Source organism: Eumetopias jubatus, unplaced genomic scaffold, assembly GCF_037043125.1.
Source record: "Eumetopias jubatus isolate StellerSeaLion01/CBP00866 unplaced genomic scaffold, mEumJub1_p1.0 scaffold_13, whole genome shotgun sequence".
NCBI lineage: Eukaryota > Metazoa > Chordata > Mammalia > Carnivora > Otariidae > Eumetopias > Eumetopias jubatus.
In genome coordinates this window covers 74501805-74524809 of record NW_028274819.1, presented here as the reverse complement: position 1 = coordinate 74524809, position 23005 = coordinate 74501805, and the positions used below count along the sequence as shown (strand labels likewise).

Genomic DNA, 23005 nt, shown 5'->3' with positions numbered 1-23005 from the left:
CCTCGGTCCTGCTGAATAGTGCTTATTTGTGCCTTACCATTATGTTGTAGGTTTCCCCTATAAGACACCTCAAATCCTTAATAAAACAAGACAAGGAAGAGAGAGGGAGGCAGGGAATATATACTTGGAAGAGGAAACCTGATGATAAGTTTCAGCATGGTTTTTCTTTAAGTAACAAGACATGGTGGACAAATCTAACGCCCTTCTTTAACAGAGGAGTTAGGTTGAACCAATAGATAAGGAGGGTAAGGGTTAGAGGTACCTCTGTTTGGGCAAGACCCTACATGAAATGCCATGACACCTTTCTACTCAACATGGAGAAATCTGTAGGAAGAGCCAAGTGCCAGGGAGGTTCAGAATGCCGCTAGGCCAAGAACGTGACCCAGAGGAAGCTTCCGAATAGCAGGGCTTATGCTCAGTCCCAGGCCCTGGCCCCAGGCTCAGTATCTCCATTAGTGGCTTGAATGGAGACCTCAAAGGTATCCTCATCAAAGTGGCTAATGCAGTGTATTATAATCTGGACAAGGATGGGCTGGGAGTGAAATATACTTGTGTCAAACTCTACCTCTAGTATGTCATCTTGGGTGAGCCGTTGATGAGCCTTAGTTTCATAGCCTATAAAATTAAGATGTAAATAATACTTACCTTTGAGTTTGTTATGAAATTAAAGGCGATCCACAAAGTACCTGGCAAGGAGTAGACACTCAGTAAATGTTGACTATTTTATTGCTTAATTAGGATCAGAAAAGATTTGGCAGGCTGGAGATGAATCGGATCTAATAAAATAACACTAGATGGTTTTATTTTATAATTTTGAATTTGGTTTGAACAAATAAAGAATAAATGAACAAAAATAAATTGCAAGAGTCCAGGGAGGAGAAGCTGTGGGAATAGCTCTCTCTACAAACCTGTCTGCACCAGACTCTGACGGTTCATGTTGCACACACCTTTTAGCCAAAACAGATCCTATGAGGAAACTGGGAGATTTTAGGCAAAAGCAACCCCCACTCCCGTGTGTCATTTGTGATCTTGCACTGTCCCCAACAACATGAGCTGGTGGTTTTAATGCTCTAGTAGTCACTACATGGCAACGTTCCAGTGGTTGAGCCCACGATCCTACCCAGTAAGTTACAGACCCCCGCCCCCAGCCAACAAATAGGAAGTATTCCATTTTTCTTAAATCTGTCGCTTGACTGCTTTGAGCATATCTGAGGAAAATTCTGGCCCCCTTTAAAGAAGTAGAACTTATTCTTCCTGAGAACCAGAGATATTTTAGATTCTTCTTGTACCTCGGAAGATTAACAACAGCCCCCAGTGCATAAAGAAAAGAATAAAAATAATCTCTTGAATGTCTTTCTTTATGCCTGTAGTGGCTAGGAGGGATAAGAACTTCCCACCAGTTCTCAGGAGAAACATCAAGTTGATTCTTTGGCTCACTAGACTAATCCATTCACTCAACAGAATTTGGTGAGTAGCCACCATGTATCAGGCACCACGTTGGAAACGTAAAAATAAATAACGCTCTCTCTTTTTGGTTCCTCAGCTGGTCATGGCTCAGTCTTGCCAGAGGCCACAGACATCCCTTAAAAAAGTTACTGCTCATACCTGAATTCTGGCTCCAAGTCTCCGAGTTCCTCTTCCCTCCATCCACTGTGCTACCGCATGCTGGTTCTCTGAAATTCCCCACCTGCTTGCTTTTTAACCCCTCACCCATTCTCATCTGATTTATGGCTTAGGCCCAGACTGCTACCGAGGCTCTGAGCCGGAAGCCCACAGAAGGTTGCATCTAGTGGTTGCCTCTCCATTCCGCATGCTGTTCCATAGGCCAGTTGAAGACAGACCTGGATCATTGCAGGCCCAGCCAGCAGCCTCCCACCCCTTTCCCACCCAGGAAGAGGGAAGGGGCAAACCTTGGGGGATCTGTCCACTTGCCAGGCCCTCCTAGCCCCTGCCCATCCCACAGCCAGCACCACGTGAGGGCCTCTTCGCACACCTCCCAGGACCCCCACGGGCAGAGCGGGTGGTCTCTCTGAACTCCCCCGGGGAAATAATCTATGCAAATGCACAGTCATATAATGGTGGGGTGAACAGTATTCCAGGACCTGAGCGACACAGAGAACCTGTTGGATCCCCGCTTGTCTTCAACTGCTGTCTGATGCATGACAAGCCTCTGCCCTGCCGCCTTCAAATTCAGCCTTGCCCCTGCTCTTGACATCCCACAGCTTGGCAGCTCGGCTAACTTATGGTCCACACAGCTGGGCCCCCGGCTTCCAGGTGACTTCGGCTGTGAGCGAGCCGCAGCTGCATATGCTCCTGCCAGAACTGAGGAGCCCTTCATAGGAGTTCAAATTGTGCCTGCATTTCCCAGCCAGGAACTGTTCTGTCATCAACATAGCTCGTCAAAAATGAGAGTGTTATTCCCCGGGCTGGAAGGGGCTCGGATATTTCTGTTAAGAGAAACAGCAGAGTGTGGCCACAAGACCTCTAAATTGACGGGTGAAAACGAAAATTTGCGGAGCATCTAGTCTTTTCTGCTGATCTTCACCAAACCCAATTAGCTAAATACTTTTATCTTCATTTCACAGCTTATGAAACTCAGAAAATTAAATAACTTACTCCATGCCCAGTGGTGAATAAATGGCAAAATCAGGATTCGTACCCAGACCCATCTGGAAAACCCGTGCACCTCCTATACCAGCAGCCTCATGGGAGCAGGGGCCCGTCGTGGTCACTTGCTGAGCCCAGAGCCTCCTCTCTCAAATGGGAGTACCTGACCTCACAGTAGACATGATGATCAAATGTGGAAGTGGATGTGAAGGCATTTTGACAACCCTAAAGCCACTTGGCCTGAACTACACACGTGAGATCAAGGAGGTTAGCTCCAAGGAATCTGCATGTGCCTTCAGGGGCTGGAAAGTGGGCCACAATTTAGAATTGAAAGACAAGTTTCTGGGCACCTGGGTGGCTCAGTCAGTTAAGTGTCTGATGATCTCAGGGTCCGGGATCGAGCCCTGCATCAGGCTCCCTGCTCAGTGGGGAGTCTGCTTCTTCCTCTCTCACTCCCCCTGCTTGTGCTCTGTCTTTCTCAAATAAGTAAATAAAATCTTTAAAAAAAAAATAAAAGGCAAGTTCCCCACAGAATGGGCACAGTGAGGGACAGTGTGAGAAGCTTCCATGTTTTCTTCCCACCTGCTGTGGATGTATCTCAGCATGAGGACTGGAGTCTGTGACTCAGAGTCCTTCTTGCCTTAGCTCCTGGGCTAAGCAGCTCAGAAATAGCTGATGTTACTGAGGTCTGAGGATGAGCCTTAGGGACAGTGATTTTTTTCCTTTCTGAGAAAGGGGGAAAGAGGGCCCTGTAATCTTCGGGAGAGGACAGTGGCAGTGGTGAAGGCCAATGGCACTACAAAGGCAGTGGGCAAAACCAGAAGGAGCCTCTTGCCCGCGAGAGCCAGGAATCGTGGTGGTCCAGGAGAGCAGACCCCGGCATGAGGTCCTTCCGGGAGTAGCTGCGGAAGGAGTGAAAGTAGTGAAACATAGGAACCCTGCTAGGGACTCCCAAAAGGGGACCATTGAGACCCCACAGTGTCTGGGGCAAGGGCACAGGAAGGACTGAAGGGTCACCTTTGGATTGGACTCTCCAGCTTAACTATGCAGAAGAAATTCTACTCATTAAGGTTGGTTAGGACTCACCTGTAGGTTAATTTGTTGGGGAAACTGGACTTTTCTTTTTTACAGCACCAAGGTTCACTTTATGTCTACACTTCATGTCCTGGACATGAACGAGGTCAACCTGGACATGAACGAGGTTGTGAGGGTAGCAACCAGTTTGCATACAAGTATAGGACACCAAAATGAAACAGCACCTCCATCTTTTCAAAACAACAACCTTGCGCTAGCATAAAAACAGAATGCTGTGTATACATTCCAGATTACCCCCAAATATTTCTGGGTTTCTACCTGACATAAATCTTCAAATTGGCATTTTAAACAACCCCTCTCTTTCCTTTAATGATTGGTTAAAATTCCTGGACTAGAGGAAAATTATGGTCAACTATCAATGGGCGTTTTTATCAGGCTTTTTTTTTTTTTTTTAGATTTTATTTATTTGAGAGAGAGAGAGAGGGAACACTAGCAGGGGAAGGCAGAGAGAGAAGCAGACTCCCCACTGAGCAGGGAGCCCCAGGGGGGGCTCAACCCCTCAGGACCTGAGCCCAAGGCAGATGCTTAACCGACTAAGCCACCCAGGTGCCCTTTTCTTTTTCTCTTATTAATCTTATTTTGTTGTCTTTTCCTGTGTCTCCCTGACTGATACCAAGACTCCTTCGATGACATAACTTCCAGCTGATGGATGATCCTTTCTACTCTAGAAGGTTCATATATGTTGTCTGTGTTGGACTCAGCTGCCTCTGCCTTCATAACTCCCCTATATGTTCCCCAACTGACCAATATTGACCCATAGGTAGGGACATCTCTATATCCCTATTCCGCACGAATACATTACAGAAGATTAAACCTTCCACCTTCAACAACCTTAAGGATTTAAGGGTCAAAATTGTTCAGGGGGGAAATGATGAGGGAGCTAAAGGCTAGCTGAAGACAAAGCATAAGCTGACACACTGCAGCCTCCCCCACACTCCCCAGTCCTGGGTGGGGTATGTATGATAATCCTCCAGGAAGCTCCCAACTGTCTTAACGTTATTGCTTTGCTAGAGGGAAAAACAGCTTTAACTTGACAATGGTAAGGCCTCGGGTATCTTGTAGGTCCTCTTTAGCATATGAAAGTTCTTTTGACAACCTCTCCTTACCTCTCCCAACCCCGTAGTATATGATCAATTGTTCCTCACAGCCCCAGTGTAGCTCTTTCTGCCCAGGGTCCTGTCGCCATGTTTTAATAAACCACCTTTTTCACCAAAAACAAAGTCAGTGCATATTCATTGAAGAAAATTAGGAAATGCAGACAAGTAAAAAGAAGGAAAAAATACTACTATTCAATGACCCAGAAATAGCCCCATGGTGGAATTTCTTGTGGAATTATCCTTCCACATATTTTTCTACACACGTTTTCTAAAAATAAGATCGGTCTACTCCTGCTGATTTATTATGTGCTTTTTATTCACTTGGCTAGGTTTTTAAAAAAATACTGATAATATTCATTTCCAACATAATTTTTGATGGTGAAATAGTATTCCATAGTATTGATGTAACTATTGGTTGAATATTTAGTTAGTTGACAATTGAATTCTATAATTTGGGGGGCATGTTTAAAATAGATCTAAAAATATAAAGAATAGCACAAAAATATCCATGTAAAAATTACATTTTGACTACTATAAAAAAGGATAATAAAAATTCTTGTAGCTCTTAAAAAAAAAATGGGGCGCTTGGGTGGTGCAGTTGGTTAAGCATCCAACTCTTGGTTTCAGCTCAGGCCATGATCTCAGGGTCCAAGACTGAGCCCTACATCTGGCTCCACACTCAGTACAGAGTCTGCTTAAGACTCTCCCTCTCCCTCTGTCCCTCCCCACTGTGCTCTCTTTCTCTCCAAAATAAATAAATAAATCTTAATTTTTTTTTTTTTTTTGTAGTTACATCTTTGTGCTTATCTCTGGTTACTAGAGGCCAGTTGAACCCAGACCTGGGTTCTGTCAGACTTAGGATAAATCCTTGGAAGGTAATTGCTGGCTCAAGTTGCATGCCCATTTCCTCCCAAATTTTTATTTTAAAAATATTCAAATATATAAAAAAAACCAAAGGAATAAAACAATAAACACCTAACCACCAAAATTCATTTCATCACATTTGCTTTATCTCTTTCCATAAATTTATGTTGAAAAATATTAAATAGTACAAACATCATGACATTTCGCCAAACTACTCCAGCTTGCATCTCCTAAGAACAAAGTCATTAACCCCCTTAACCACAATGCCATTATCACACCCAAAAACTTTAACATTGATTCAAAAATGTTATCCAAATTTCCCCAACCATGTTCCAAATAAATATCTTGTTAGCGGTGCCCCCACTTCCAGGATTCAATGAAAAGCAATACCTTACCCTTGGTTGTCATGTTCCTTTAGTTCTCCTTTAATCTAGAATCATCCTTTTGCCTTTTATTTTCTTTCATGTTGTATTAGCCATCTATTGCTGTCTAATCAAATAATAAATTGCTGCATAACCACAAAACTTAGTGGTTGAAAACAACTCTAAACATTTATTAGCCTGTAGTTGCTGTGGGTTGGGAATTTGAGAAAGGCTCAGTTGTGCGGTTCTGATTTGGGGTCTGTCATGATGCAGTCAATAGTTCACCTGAGAATTCAGTTACCTGAAGGCTTGTTTGAGGCTGGGGGATCACTTCCAAGGTGGCTTACTCAAATGGCTGACCAGATGGTTCTAGCTGCTGGCAGGAGAGTTCCTCACCAACAGACCTCTCCACAGGAATATTTACGCATGTGTCCTTCTCAGGTCATGATGATTAGCTTCTTCCAGAGCAACTGATCCAGGAAGGTGCAAGGCAGAAGCCACAATGTCCTTTATGACCTAGCCTCAGAAGCCATACACAGTTTATTCTGCAAAACCCTAGTCAATGTGGGAAGGCACTATACAAGGGTGTGAGTACCAGAAGGCTAAGATCATTATGGAGCCATCTTGGAAGATATATACCATACTTACCATTGACATTTTTTTAAAAGTCCAGGCCAGTTGTCTTGTAGGATGCCCAGGTTCCAGGTTCATCTGATTGTTTCCTACTAACTAGATGCAGATAATGCATATTTTCCATTGGATTATGCCAAGAGGTACTTCTTGTCAGTTTGGTCTGTTATTGATCATGCTAAGTTTGGCCACTTAGTTCAGGTAGTCTGGTTTGCATACCAAGTTTTGGATTCACTATTACCACTGGGATGATAATAGTGGCCTGGGATGATTTCTCCAGAGAGAAACGGAAGGTTTTATTGCAGTTTTACACTACCAGTCTTTTAGCGACAACAGCTATGTGTGTGTGTGTGTGTGTGTGTGTGTCTGCATGTGTATGCACATTTGATGTTAATACTGATAGACATTCTGAACTGCAGAACGCAAATTCAATAGGCAGGAGGGAAAGGGCATGCAAAAGGATGAACTCATTGAGGACAGAAACTGTCTTATTCTTCTATGCGTTCTGATTGCCTTACACAACGTGGAACAAATAATAGGCATTTAACAAATAGGTGTTGGGTAAATGAAAGAAAAAACCAAAAAGGAAAGAAAGCCAAAAGAGTAGAGGGGCACTTTCTAATTTATAAAAATGTAGAAACCAAAATACTACTTTCTGTCAAAATAAATGTGTAAGTCCCTGGGAATCTCCTGCCCTCCCAGTCACCTCTCGGGGTGGCCTTGGGGGCTTCTGGTCCTGTTGTCTTCAGGTTTTGTTGCCACAAGGCTCCTGACAGTCAAAATCTCCAGTCTCCTTGGTTCCTTAGAAAGCATGTTATATTCTAAACCAAACTTTTCTCTTTCTTACCATGTTGATAAACTGCTTGCATGACAACTTGAGCCTTGCTCATCCACTTAGTCATTCTAGGAAGGAAGTGAAGTCCGGAGGAATGATACTTTGCTGATGGTGAGGGCCGTGCTAAATGGAATTGCCTGAGCTAATCTGAGTGCATTTCTGTAGAGCCTCTCACATTCAATTCCATCTTCACTTTGTTTTCTCTCTGCCATATTGATTCATGAGCCCTCCCTCTGAGATGCATGAAACTGTGGTAATGTGTCCCCTGGTGAACAAATAATTAAAACAATGGGTCTCATTTTTTAACTGCCTTTTCTAATATAGCAAAAGGGCTTGGAAAAGCACTGGGCACCATGGAGGTAAATGCCCCCCTCTTCAAGCCTGCCTCAGTGAACACCCTATTTATCCAGCTAAGCCAGGACAGAGTAGAAAGAGGAAAGGAGAAGGAGGGTGGGAGGGAGAGGGATTTATGGGGAGCCCACTGTGGCCGGATATGGGCCAAGCACTGTCCCACAGGCAGCCAGGAAGTATTGGGTGGGATTCTAAAGCTAGGTGAAATAAGCTAGATACAAATACAAATATTGCATGATCTCACTTTTCTGTGGAACATAAAATCATCAAACTCATAGAAATAGAGTAGAACTGGTGGTTGCCAGCCTTTAAGGGGAGAATGGGGACGTGTTGGCTGTAGAGTACAGAGTTTCAGTTATGCACAGTGACTAAGTTCTGCAGATCTAACATATAGAAAATGTGACTCTAATTACCAGTCCTGTTTTACACACATGAAATTCGCTGAGACGGTAGATTTTAATGGTTCTCACAACAGAAAGTAAAAAAAAAAAAGAAGGAACCCACCTCCCAGTTTCTCTGTGCTGAGGCAACCCATGTGTAACTTTCTTGTGCTTTTTCAGAGACATTTTTTTGCATACATTACTGAACGTTTATATTTATTTTTTAGTCTGCGTTGTCCACTTTATTTATAGTAGTCTTCCATACCTGCTGCTCTGTAGCTTGTGCTTTTCCTTAGTAATACATGTTGGGGATCAAGAGCCTTCTCGTTCTTTCCTGCTACCACAGTGTTGCATTGTGAGACTCTGCTGAAGTCTATTTGCCTGGTCCCCTGTGACACACACTTCAACTCTTTCTAATAGTTGGCTAGCGCAAACGATGCTACAATGATTGACATACTACAATTTGCCCGAGGATGAGTATATCTCTAGGACAACTTCCTAAAAGAGGAATTGCTAGGTTACACACAGGTGCATTTGTGATCATGAGGATCCATCTGCCCAGCTGTCCTCAACAGGGCTTGGACCAGCCTCCACTCCAACCAGCACTCTAACACTGTTACCCACACAGTATCTTGTACATCTTTTAATCGTTGACAATCTGATAGGCAAAGAATCAGACTATGCATTCCAGGCCTCTCCTCGTTTCCTTTGCATTTCCGCACCTCACTCACCCTTCTCCCTCTGATCAGTGACCTTCTATCTAATCTGAGCACTGCCTGAAGGCGTTGTTTCTGGGGGGACATCTACAGTTCCCACAAGCTTGCGAAACACTCCCACAGCACTTTGTTCTTGATCTGTTACTGTACCTTCCACATTCTCTGTTTAAGTGTCTATCTCCCTGACCATGAATCTCTCCAGGACCAGAATCTTGACTTGCTCACCTTGGTGTCCTCAACACCTACTAAGCTTGGCAGCTATGTACTTGTTTAATGAATTCGAAAAATATTTCAGTTGCATATCCATTGGTAACAAAATTAGCAAACTAGATTTTTGCAGTCTGAAGGAACTTCTCCTCTCTGACATACTTGGGTGATGCCCTGCATTCTGAAATCTCTCTAAGTCAGGACGCTTCTCTGCTTTGCCACGAACACCCATTCCTCACAGAGAACAGGGAGATGGTGACTAGGAAAAAACTGTGGACTTGATCATCAGACCGGACTCTGTACTTCCTAGGGATGGTTTGGCTTTGACTTCAGCATGCACATGAGCCAAGATGGAAAAATACCAAATCAACTGCTGTCATGTGCCAAGCTTCAAGGGAGCTCATTCCATCCAGGACTTGACTAGAAAGGTGTTAAAGCTTTAATATCTCAGCCATTGAAAACTTCCTCTGATCTTCCATGCAAATTTGTGTTGCTAAAATAAAGGGTTATATTATTGCCAGATAGAACAAGCCAGATTGCTTTTAAATGAAATTGTGGAGCTTGTTTGTACACTAAATATGAATTTTAGGTTCATGAAAACAACTCCTGACAACTCTGAAAAGGAAATGAATGTAAATGTATTACCAACTCTGCCCATTTTTCTCATTTATGCAATGTGTCTTCCTCTGGCCCACCTTTCAGCTGGATTAAATGAAGAGGAATGATGATGTATCACATCTACTTTCCTTAATTTCATTGTTTCTCATCATAAGCAATTTATATGAGGACTGACATTAATTAATTCAGCTTCATTTATCATGTAGTTCAACATTTAATCTAGTCCCGTGCATCAGATAAGAATATAGTATTCTGAATTCTGGAGTTCTTACCTTGAGTGAAAAAAGAGGTCATAAATCTAAAACAGCACTTGTGTCTCTTTTGCTTGCTACTCCATCAATTACAGGTAGATACTGGCTTCCGGAAAGTTCAGGAGAGACAACCATCAAGATTGATGGGCTTAGACCTAACGTGGAGATGTGTGACCAGTCTCTCAATGCCTAATGACCCTCAAAATAAGAAGCTTCTTCTGAGGAGTATTTATCAGAAATTCTAGAAATCTTCCATTTGAGTCAGCACTAGTTCTAATATTTCTTCTGATTGTGTTGTGGAGTTCTGTTTTTGATCCCCAATCTATACCAACACATTCTGATTGTACAGCTTTGGAGGGCCAGCTAAGGGGCCAGGGTCCACAGCACTTTCTGTTACTTGGAATGGCACCAACACCGGCCCGTTTGCCTTCTCCACAGTCTTCTCACCTAGAGTTCAGAACGTGTGGCCGAGTGGTCATGTTTTATGTGAACGGATAGCTTACCAATGTTCTAATACTGGAGTCTGCCTTTCTCTTTACTTTTTTTTTATGGGTCCATAGCTTTGGCTTTGTCACCCCACCTGACTCAGGTTGATGTATACTCGCAAGGTTCTCCTTCGCTCTTGCGATCTGCCATGGTTCCACGTTAGGGTCTGAGGCCCACCCCCTGTACTCCAGGCTTTTGGCTAGGCCTCTGATTTCTGCTGCCAGCCACATTCCAGTTTCCTTTCCTAATTTGCCACCTGGGGAGAGGATATCCTCTAAATCTCTGAGACCGTGGACACTGGCTGTTAGCCTTGACCTGTATCTCTCACCATTGTCCCTGAACACCTGGTTCTAGGTGTTGGGTGTACTTCTTCCCAATCTTAATGTAACAATGTCTGCCTCTCTCTGCCCCTCCTTAGCACCAATAGCCTCAGAGTTCATCCAGACCCTGTTCTGTTCATCTTCTTTTGCTGAGGTTAAGCCATCTTTGTTCAGTGATACTGTGATAGATGACAAGAGTCCTAGCTAGTGGTACACTTACTAAAATTTTTTATCTTTAACTGTTATTCCCCCAAATAAGACATGTTCAATTTGAAAACAAAAAACAATAAAGGGGTAGATAAAGTAAAACATGGAGGGTCTCTCCCTACAATAACAGTCCATCCGTTTCCCCAAAGGTAAAAATTAGGTAAAAGTATCTGCAGACCTTGTATTATGTATATACAGAATATAAATAGATGAACATACATACATAGAAGATATAATATGGGGGGATCTTCAATCTGTTGTTTCTCACTTAAACCTGTGTAACAATCCATGAACACTAGTATCCCATAATTTCTATGTACTGCTTTCTATGTAACCATGATTCTGTTGATATATTTAAACTGAATCCAGTTTTTCAGCACTGCAAATAAGGAGGTGTTATATATTATTATGTCAAATGGTACAGATATTTCCACAAGTTAAATTGTTAGGTATACACGTTTAAAATTTTGATAAGCACTAAAAAAATTATTTTACAAACATTTTATAAAAACTTGCATTTCGGGGCTCCTGGGTGGCTCAATTGATTAAGAGTCTGCCTTCGGCTTAGGTCATGATCCCAGGGTCTTGGGATCGAGTCCCGCATCAGGCTCCCTGCTCAGCGGGGAGCCTGCTTATCCCTCTACCTCTGCTGCTCCCCCTGCTTGTTCTGTGTGTGTGTGTGTGTGTGTGTGTGTGTGTGTAAAATAAATAAATTAAATCTTTAAAAAAAAAAACCTTGCATTTCTACAATAGTGAATGGCAATGTTCATACCCTCCCCAATATTGAATACTTTCAATCTTTTATCAGTTCACCAATCTAGTGGGTGAAAAATGATATCACATTGGCATTTTTTTAAATTTTGGGGTGAATATTTTTTCAAATGTTTAACAGTCATTTCTATTTCTTCTTCTGTGCATTATGTCTATTTGACCTTTATTTTTACATTTTTATATTGTAAGTTTTTTTATAAACCATAATTTGGATATTATTACTTTTTAAGATATTACAAAGATTTTCTGCTAATCTGTTGTTCGCTTTTTAAAACTTTATTCAGAATATATTTTGCCAAGTAGTGGCTTTAAATCTTTACGTAGTTAAATCTGTTAATCTTCATTTGAGGCTCCTGGATTTCATACCATTCTTTAGAAAAGCTGTTCCTGCCCCAAATTATAAAAATGTTCTTTATTTCCTCTAGACCTCATAGTTGTGTTGTATGTTTTGTGCTATAATTCATATTTGTATATAGTGTGAGTAAGGGATCTTACTTTACTTCTTCCAGAATGAAGAGATCGCTATCCAAGTACAATTTACTAAATACACTGTTTCCGTACTGATTTGTAATAACAGATTTTGTATTCTAAATTCTAAATATATATGACTCTGTCTTTGGACTTGTTTCTGGTCCATGAATCTACTTACATATTACTACAGTGTGCTTTATGTGAACCCAAGATTAAATGGTTCATGCTGTATTAAGAGATATTAAGGTTGCCCTTCATTTATATTTATATCATACTAATGAATACAAGTTTAGTACTCTGCAAAAATTTTTAAAAGAGGGTTTGAAAGTGGTTTTCCTTAACACTAGTCCTTTGGGATCTATATTAACTTCAGTAGAGCATCAAGAAAATAAGTTTTGTGAATCTAAAATTTGAGGACGATTTAAAAGATTTATTGTCCAGATGCCCTAGAGTCTATCAAAAGATCCTCAAGACATGTATCATATGACCTCACTGATATGAGGAATTCTTAATCTCAGGAAACAAACTGAGTGTTGCTGGAGTGGTGGGGGGTGGGAGGGATGGGGTGGCTGGGTGATAGACATTGGGGAGGGTATGTGCTATGGTGAGCGCTGTGAATTGTGCAAGACTGTTGAATCACAGATCTGTACCTCTGAAACAAATAGTACATTATATGTTAAAAAAAAAAAAAGACGAAGAAGATAGCAGGAGGGGAAGAATGAAGGGGGTAAATTGGAGGGGTAGATGAACCATGAGATGGACTCTGAAAAACAAACTGAGGGTTCTAGAGGGGAGGGGGGTGGGAGGATGGGTTAGCCTGGTGATGGGTGTTAAAGAGGGCACGTTCTGCATGGAGCACTGGGTGTTATATGCAAACAATGAGTCATGGAACACTACATCAAGAACTAATGATGTAATGTATGGTGATTAACATAACATAAAAAAAAGATCCTCAAGAGTTCCATTCATTTATTCATTCAGTTTACATATATTGCACATTTACTATATACCATGTATACTGTATTAAGCACAGGAGAGACAAAACTAGACATAGACCCTGCCCCCAAACAATTTACAGCCTCATTAGGGGACACAGAAATATAAATAAGTGTTGGTTTAAAAGGTATGATGAAGGTAAATACAAGATAGAGTGGTGACCCGAAGTGAGAGTGGATGAGCCCAGGGGAGGGGAAAGGGGACATAGCTGGGTCCTAAAGGGTGAACATGAGCTCACCTGGTGGCCGAAGGCAGGCCAGGTGATCCAGCAGAGCCAGCGTGGACACAGGGACAGGCCACTGGAGCCCTGAGGTAATGGCGAGGGCTCCCAGGGGCTGGAGGAGAGAGGAAGAGTGGGCTGGAGCAGCGGATGATGCTGCTGGAGAGAAAAGCAAAGACAAAAATCATGAAGGGCTTTTGAACCTCAACAATGTAAAGAGACACAAGAATTATTTTCACAGGATGATGAAAGTACCATTTTTACATTTTGAAAAAATCACTTTGGTTGAAGTATGGACAATAGATTAAACGAGAGTGAGATTAGAACCATGGAGACATTCGAGAGATCTTCGCAACATCCGGGCAATTGTGAGATGATAGATAGATAGATGGATAGATAGTTAGATAGATAGATGATGCAGTGATAGATCTATGTATGAAGTGATGTATCTATGTATACGGTATATCTATACATGTATCTGTAGATAGAGAGTTGTTTACACATCATGTAATGGGTTAAATAGCCACGTTGTTTTCCCTTCAAGCCACCTTAATAATGATTCATTAATTAAAAAGGCAAAATAATCCATACATACTCTGATAGCCTATTAAGACATTTTTATTGATGATGGGAGAAACCAGCCAACAGAGTATGTACATTAAACAGAAAGTTGGGCAATAAAAGTGGCTTACAAATAAATTCCAAGAAAGATTTTTCTGAGTTATTAAAATAAGGGAGACTTAATCTTGGGCTACATTTTAAAGTCCATCCAACTTAATCTTCTCCCTGACTAAAATTTTGAGAGAGGCCATCTATCCTTTTGAGGACTAAAACATGATTTTAGGTCTAACCAGTTCCAAGCGATGGCTCTAACTGTGGTATGGGGTAACTGGTGAGGTAAACAGTATTCTTCAAGTAAGGAACTCCAATCAATCAGATAGGGGGTAGGGAGTGTTTCCCACTTACACAGCAGAGGTCTGGAAGCCAAGATGCTTAGAAAGAGTTCGTCCCTATTTCTCCCAGGACACAACCCACTGTCCCTCTGCATTTCCTTATGGGCTGAAAAAGAACATGTGCATTTCCTATTCTCTTAGAAATTTTCATCTTTGTCTTTATCCAAATTTATCTTGTATATTCATTTAGTATCGAGTTGATCAATTAATATTTGGAGAGGATCAAAGAAACACCCCTGATCTGGTTGTAAGACATAGAAGAAAGCCCAGATCCTGCTGGAAAGTTCTCAGTGGTCCACGGGCAGGTGTCATCTATCTCAAGATACAGAAGCTCACAGAAATAGACTGAGACTGGGAATTCCAGGCTAAAATGAACTGGGGAGTCATTGGGTCCATCTGGTTCTTCTGTCTTTCCCGAAGATGGCTCTGTCCCTTGTCCTAGGATGTTGTTGTTATAGTGATAGTGTGGAGGAGGAGGAGGGGAACTGTGACAATAGAGTGAAATACCAGGTAAGAGAGCTCTGGGCATGTTTGTTTGTGCTTATTTATCTTGTTCAAGTCTTGAGACGAGCATAGCCTGCTGCCGCCATGAGGCCAAGATCTGGTGTTGGCTCTTGTCCTCCATGTCCCCGGCTCTCAGGCATTCTTGCTGAGTCTGTACCATGGTGTCTGACTCATTGTACTCACTTTTGATGGTTTTTCTTTCAAGGTCCATCATCCCCTGATGCTATCTCGCTTCCATCATGAAACAATCCATCAATCTTTGTCTGTTTATGCCTAAACCCTATTTAGAAACAGAGTGTCTGTGCAAAATAAGGAATCCGCCTGGATACTGGTGATGTTCTGTCCTCCGCGCTCCCCCAGCAGCATGTCCAAACCTGCGCTTCACCCAGACAGGATCTCCACCATGTGCACAGAGCACCCAGCACAGCTCCTGGGGCACGTTTTTAGTAGATTCTAGGATAAGGGAAAGAAGTAGATAAATGTCTCAAAACACCAAACCGAAGATACAGAAGACAAAAGAGAGAAAGAAGACAGCTGTACCAACAAGGAAGGACAGTTCCAGTACACCTAAGCTCACATGCTTTGATGTGTGTGTGTGTGTGTGTGTGTGCGTGCGTGTGTGTGTATACTCATATGCACAGATGTGTGTGGGCTATACAAAAGGGACCAAAAAATAACCATCAAGCACTCTGAAAAAAACTAGAAGGAGCTTATTTTGCAAAGCCAAACACAACCCTAAATTATACCTGAGATCTTGCTTTTAGAATTTTGCCTTAAGGGAAAAAAGTTCATATTTTGCATTTCTTTTGACTTGTTCTCCTTAAATGCTTTGGAAATCTGTAAAAACACTTTTAGAATGAGCTTGGTGTGTCCCAGTCACGTGCAAGGCACAGTATTGGCATCTTTACCTGAAATATAGAGGGTACTACAAGCAGCAATAAAACAAATATGTAATACAGCTCTAGTCTGAGGCAAAAGAAAGTAAGTAACACCAAGAGCATGTGGGGGTGGGGGGGCAGGTGGTCAGAGAAGGGAGCGGTCTCAGCTCGAGGGCAACAGATATGACCATGCATGACCATGGTCTCCGAGAACAGCAGGGCTCAAGCAGGCAGTGCCGGCAAAACAGGAGGACTTGTATGTGACTGTGGACCTCAGTTGGTGGGTTTGGCTTGATGCTTGTCAGCTCTGCAGAAGGTCCCCAAAAAGCCTCTTGGCCCAAGTTGGTTATCAGGCTGGCTGCAGGAAGGGAGAATTCCTACTGAGTCTTGGTACTATCTCAGATGAGGGATCAGGGAGGGTATTTGCAAGGTGTGGGGGTCTGGTTTTAAGTAATTTAAGGTAGTCTTTTATGATGGATAACTAATTTTGGGTAATACGTTTTGTGACACAGTGGTTCAGAATGAACAATTCTTGAGAAGTAAACTTGGCTAGTAAGAAGCCGTTTGCCCAGATGAGCAAAATCTCTCCTTCCATAGCAGAGCTGTTCATCTGGATAAACACACTCTTTGTCTTAAACCAATCAGTTGATCAGTGTCTAAGGATTTGTGTTGTTACAGGTGGACTCAGCTCTGTGCTTCACAGGTGAGCCAAGAGGAGGCAGGGATGTCAGTTCCTTTGTTGGCGCTTTGGGACGGGGTGGAAGGTAATGGGACCTGAAGCCTGAGGGTGGGTTGTTCCAAGGCATGATAACATAACTTCCGGGTGGCAGAATGAACTAGTTATAACCTATCTGAAATCTGTAGATTTGATCCCTGCCATGTTGCTAGCTTTGACCACTTGCTCTCGATTTACACTGCTACTACCCCAAGTAGAGTTTTCTCTGTGCTTTTCCTGGAACTGAAGTCTTTCAAATGGTCCCTTGCTCTCCGGGCTTTCTCTTCCACATGTCCTACTAGAACACCCAGATTAATTGTGTCAACATATAACTTGGGCCATATCACCCCCTGCCCACCAGCTTAACACAGCTATTGAACTCCAGTAAGTAACCTCTGCTAGGTCCTGACCCTCCCCAGCTCCTGCACTGCCCTATGTGTCCATAGGCACCTGTCATGCCTTCAGATCTCACCCTGAGGTCTGACGCCTGGCCTTCAGACTCGGTGAAGCCTCAGAGCTGGAGGACACTGTAGACAGGGCCTGGCCTCCAAGTTAAGAGGAAGGGCGTAATTTACAAAGGCACACTCTATCAAAGTCTGTGAAAGAGTCTAAAATAGAAATCAGAGCAAGACGCTTAGGGTTTAGTGGACTTTAGATTTTGTTTTCTTTCTTTCTTTCTTTTTTTTATTTATTTGAGAGAGAGAGCGTGCACACACAGCAGGGGGATGGGAGCAGGGGAGGGCCAGAGGGAGAGGGAGAAGCAGACTCCCTGCTCAGCAGGGAGCCCAACATGGGACTGGATCCCAGGACCCCAAGATCATGCCCTGAGCCGAAGGCAGATGCTTAACTGACTGAGCCACCCAGACGCCCCAGATTTTGTTTTCTTTAAAAGTGGCTTTCTAAGCCATGTGGTCTCAACGTATTTAAAACAACAACAACCTGGTTTCAAGAAAGGTTGTGAAGCGCATGAATTTGCTTTTGATCTTGTCTACCTCAGTTTCTCCCTCAGTATATATGAAATTCTAGGGGTGAGACAACTACTTTGCTGAGCAAGGACTTTTTGCCAGCCACTTGACCAGGTGCAGTCATTCAGTGCCCTCTGGGACCAGTATAGGTGGCTATTACCCTCTGCATGTCACAGATAGGGAGCCCGGGAGTATGAGAATTTAGACAATGAGGCTAAGTTGTCTAGCCTGCCAGCGAGTGCCCTGCTGCCTTTGGGAAGCTACATTGGCAACCCCAAACTGTAGAGGGTCCCGTGGCACCTCCACCTCACTCCATAGCAACTTGCCCCCAACCTCTTCTTCCTGTGCCTTCCTCGGGGGACCAGCTTGCTCGTGTTGACCGGCTATGGCGCCTTGGAGAGGCCCTCCATTCACAGCTCTTCTCCCCCAGCTCAGCAATATCGCTATCAGACCGCTAACCACTACCAACACACTACTGAGACGGTTCCTCTCTCTTCCGCCACCGCCACCACCACCTTTGGCCCCAGTGATGAACACCTTATCTGGTGTTCAGCAAAGTCAGGCTCAGCAAAGCGCTCAACAAACATGACGACATTGAATGTTCGCAGCAAGCCTTGTGCGCGTGGCGCTGGTGAGGCATTTAGAGACGTATTTCCGTTTAAGCCATTAATGGGTTGAATTCTTCCATTTTTCTTGCAAGCATTTAACTTCATTTGCACAGAAGCTAAGTGTACTGTTTCTGGTTCTGACAGATCTTGCATCTCAAAGTTTTCTTGCTGCTTTCCCTTGCATCAGTGGATTTTCCCTAACCCTAGGGAAAGCACAGGCCCACTTTACTTTGGAGAGCCTGATTTGGACATAATCTTTGCGCAATCATGAACGGTTCCTTCTTTCATTTCCAAAAGCATTGGGTCATTCTACCTAAACCCGCCATTGCAGCTAAGGAGAAAGAGCACATGTTTTGCAAGGTGGTAAGACTCAACGCTGCTCCCAGAAAGCCTTGCCCAGAGGGGCACCTCTGCAGCCAGCAAGTACATCCGGCTTGCTTTCTTCTCCTGGCCCAGGTGGGGCTTTTTTCCTAGGAGTGATGTTGGCTGTGTATGTTGAGTGGCTTCCTCCATTCCTAGTGGGTCACACCAGCCCAGGATAGGAGGGGGCTATAATTTCTCTTTGTAGGATGAAGAAGAAAATGATGTGATTTGCTAATCCATACTAAGCAAGACAAATAGCCAAAGAAACACGGGAGTTTTCATGGCCCAGATCAAGATGGATTTCCCTGCTGAAGTAAAGCCTTCCTTAGAATGCATTCATCAACAGCAGTGTGCAGGCTCCTTCTGTGGGGTGAGGGAGATACAGGACTTGATTTGGAAATTGCAGTTTAGGCAAACATTAAGAAGGTTCTGTTTTTTAAACTTCCATATGCAATTAGAAAAATGTGGTATTGTGCTATTGAAGAGAAATTACTCCCTGATTAGGGGTTCTGGGGAAGAAAGGGTTCCCTTAGAGATGCTCTGATTGGATAATAAAGCAAAGTCAAAAATATTTTGAGGAAAAAAATGCTCGCTTGGAGACGATCTAAATGGATACTAGTATCACTATGTGCGTGTCAAACAAATAGGTATATTATGAGACGTTTACACAATGGGGCTTCCCATGACACAGACTTTCTTCTCAGGAGTCACCTGCTACCTCATAACGGATGCATGTCTAATTAGTGTGGTCTTAACACCAGCTCCTGCGGTATCGGGCAGATACAGTTGTTCTGTTTCATAGATGGGGAAACTGAGGCTTGGAGAGAATCCCAGATTCTCCACTGTGAACTCAGTTAGGGAGGGATCCATGTAGACACTGAAGCAAGTTACTTGAGCTTCTGTTTCTTCATCCATAAAATGGCCATTTATAACACCTACCCCGTGGAAATAATAAAGGTGATGAGTGGCTTAAAGCCCTCCCATGGGATCTGTCCTGCGAGGGTGTGGGTACTCAAGCACTGGTAATTGACTTTGTAACTATCTCTGTGGTCCTCCCCTCCTCTCCTTCACCATCACTGACCTTCTGTGGTAGAGAGCAAAATTATCCCGGGTCTAGCAGGAAAGCCTAGAAAAGAAGAGTTTTCTCCTGGCTTTGAAGTCCCTCCCCCAGGATGGTGAGCTGCTCAGAGGGAAGGGACCACATGTGACCCCCATCTGCATGTCCTTCTCCAAGCCCAGGTAAGGCAGAAAGAATCGCTGAGTGCAGCTGACTTGTTATGTGGCAAATCAATGCCACCATCCCTCCCTCTGGCCTGGCCTGTTGTTTGGCTGTGCACACTGGCCACCCAAAGTAGGTCAAGGGCAGACTCCTTCATTTAGCCAGGCTCTCTGTTGACCTCATTTCAGGTTGGGGTCAGACATCACTCACAGTTCGGCCTCATCCAAGAGCATTTCAAATGGCTTGTCGATCTCCAAGCTTATACCTTACTACTATAAAAGAAATTACACTGGTGCTCTATGGGTACATTTCAGAACATTTTTCAGATTTCAGATTACAACTTGTCACCATGAGATTTCCCAAAGAGAAGAAATAGAGAACTGTATTATTAGTTATAGTCTTTTTCATTGCCCCAAACCAGAAAAACAAAGAATTGTTATTACTTAGCCTACCTTAGAAAAACAGAAATGCATTTTTGAAACTTTTATATTTAACCACTTGAACTTATTTGCTAAGGAAATTAGGCCAGTCAAGTAGATCCTTTACATTTACATTGGCCCTCTGCTGTGTCTATAAATAAATAGGCAAACATTTGTCAGGAAATGCTCTAAAATGCAGACATTCAAATGTACATTATTCTTCACAATAGTCCTCTTGAGACACCGGACACTGGTTCCTTCAACCCTGTGGTCCCAGGGATGTGTGGAAATCCCTTTCTTGGGATCTACCTTAGAAGTCAGTCTATAAATTGCACAAGAAAATCAACCTCAATTCCAGCCTTAGTTTTTAACTCTGTCTGCAGTTCAGATCTACTGGGGAGCTTTAAAACCCAAACCAGGGGCGCCTGGTGGCTCAGTCAGCTAAGCGTTTGCCTTCGGCTCAGGTCATGGTCTTGGGGTCCTGGGATCGAGCCCTGCATCTGGCTCCCCACTCAGCAGGGAGTGTGCTTCTCCCTCTGCCTCTCCCCTACCTCCATTCGTGTTATCTCTTTCTCAAATAAATAAATAAAATCTTTAAAAAAAAAGATTAAGTATTTAAAAAACAAAACAAAACAAAGCCAATGACTATCTCACCGCAAAGCAATTAAGTAAGCATGGCTGGGCATTCACAACTTAGTTTCTAACTTCTCAGGTGATGTTAATGTGCAGCAAGGATTGAAAATTACACCTCTTCTTTTAACAAACAGATACACCCAGTTTCTCTTTGAATGATTTTTCACACTTCCAAAATTTAAATCTATCACCAAAAGACAGAAATGTATACCTTAGAAAATGCACACCAAAAAAAAAAAAAAAAAAAAAAAGTGCTATAGTTTTCCGAAAGCAACTCCCAAATTGTTTGGAACCATGGGATCTTATTAGAATAAACACGTACCTTCTTAGGGGACCATTTAGAAAAATACAAAACCTGTCACTTGCTCATTCATTCTTCCATTAATGAGCATTTGAGTTGTTAAGTTTTTGGTAATTGTAAATAAAGCTGCTATAAACATTTGTGTGCAAGTCTTTGTACAGACATATGTTTTCATTTATTTGCATGAATACCAAGGAGGAGAATAGCTGAGTCATAAGACCAATTATGATAAAAAATAAAAGCTATGTGTATTAATGTACGATTACAAGAAATTGTCGAATTGCTCTGCAAAATTTAATTTTACTCTCCATCTTGCAGTGTATGAGAGTTTCAGGAACTCTACTTCCTTGTCGACATTAGATACTTTTAGGCTTTTTGATTTTAGCCACTCTTAAAAGTATAAAATTTGATGTGATTATGGTTTAAATTGACAGTTCCATGATGATTAATGATACTGAACATTTTTTCTTGTTTTTATAAGCCATTCATGTATCTTCTTTTGCAAAGTGGCCAAATCTTTTGCTCGTTTCTTAGGTAAACTTTTTATTTTGAGATAATTGTGGATTCACATGCAGTAGTAAGAAAGAATACAGACGCCACATGTAACTTTTACCTAGTGCACCCCACGGTAACATCTTGTAAAAATATAGTACAATATCACAGCCAGCTACCAACATGGCTACAGTCCTCCCATCATATTCATTTGTGTGTATGTATTAGCTATACATGATTTTATAACACACATGGGTTCCTGTATCCAGTGTCACGGTCAAGACCCAGAATAGTTCCATCATCATGAGGATCCCTCATAACCATATCCAGCCATCCCTAAACTCTGCAACCATGAATTAGTCTCCATTTATAAAATTTGTCATTTAAAAAATATCGCAGAAATGGAATCATACAGAATATAACCTTTGGGGATTTTTTTTTTTTTTTCACTCAGCATAATTCCCTAGAGATTCATCCAGATTGTTGCTTCTAGGGATGCCTGGGTGGCTCAGTCAGTTAAGCCTCTGCCTTGGGCTCAGGTCATGATCTCGGAGTCCTGGGATTGAGTCCCGCATCGGGCTCCCACTCAGCGGGGAGCCTGCTTCTCCCTCTGCCTGCTGCTCCCCCATTTGTGCTTGCGTGCACACTCTATCTCTGACAAATAAATAAATAAAATCTTTTTAAAAAAAATTTTTGCTTGTATCTATAGTTTGTTCCTTTTTTTTTTTCTTTTGTTAAGTGGCATCCATGACGTGGATGTACCACAGTTTGATTAACCATTTACTAACTGAAAGATATCTGGGTTGTTTATGGTTTTTCACTATTCTGAACAAAGCTGAATGGATGATCATTCGTGTACAGGTTTTTTGCCAGGTCATATGGTCATTGTATGGCTAGCTTATAAGGAACTATAAACTGTTTCCAGAGTGGTGGTATCATTTTACATTCCCACTAGCAATGCAGTTTCTCTGCACATTCACCGACATTAGGTGTTAACCATTTTTTATTTTAACTATTCTGATAGGTATGTGGTGATATATAATTGTGGCTTTAGTTTAATTTCTCTAATGGTTAATGATGTTGAACATTTTTTCATGTGCTTATTTTCCATCTGTATATCCTCCTCAGTGAAATTTCTGGGTATTTTTTTTCCCCTACGTTTTAATGGAAATGTTTAGGCTTTTGTTGTTGAGTTTGGAAAATTCTTCATATATGTTCTAGATAGTAGTTCTTTGTCAGATGTGTGATTTACAGATATTTTCTCCCAGTCCATAGCTTGTCTTTTTGTCCTCTTAGCAGGGTCTGTTACAGAGCAAAACTTTTTCACTTCGATGAGGTCCAATTAACCCATTTTTTCTTTTATGGATTGTGCTCTTATTGTCAAGTCTAAGAACTCTTTACTTAGCCCTACATCTCAAATAGTTCCTATTTTTTCCTAAAAATAGTTTTACATTATATATTTAAATCTGTG

At 42.3% G+C, this 23005-nt stretch overlaps 1 protein-coding gene across 1 annotated transcript in view; it reads right to left on the bottom strand.

Moving 5' to 3' along the window:
• Nucleotides 1-10335: 10335 nt before the first annotated feature.
• The window catches only part of MTNR1B (melatonin receptor 1B), a 29871-nt gene continuing 17201 nt past the window's right edge, over nucleotides 10336-23005 (bottom strand). Inside the window, exons 4-7 of the mRNA XM_028119636.1 lie at nucleotides 14774-14922; nucleotides 13503-13643; nucleotides 10594-10755; nucleotides 10336-10460 (exon numbers count right to left, since the gene is read on the bottom strand). Coding sequence (XP_027975437.1) covers nucleotides 10336-10460; nucleotides 10594-10755; nucleotides 13503-13643; nucleotides 14774-14922 — 577 coding nt within the window. The remainder of the gene's footprint in view (nucleotides 10461-10593; nucleotides 10756-13502; nucleotides 13644-14773; nucleotides 14923-23005) is intronic.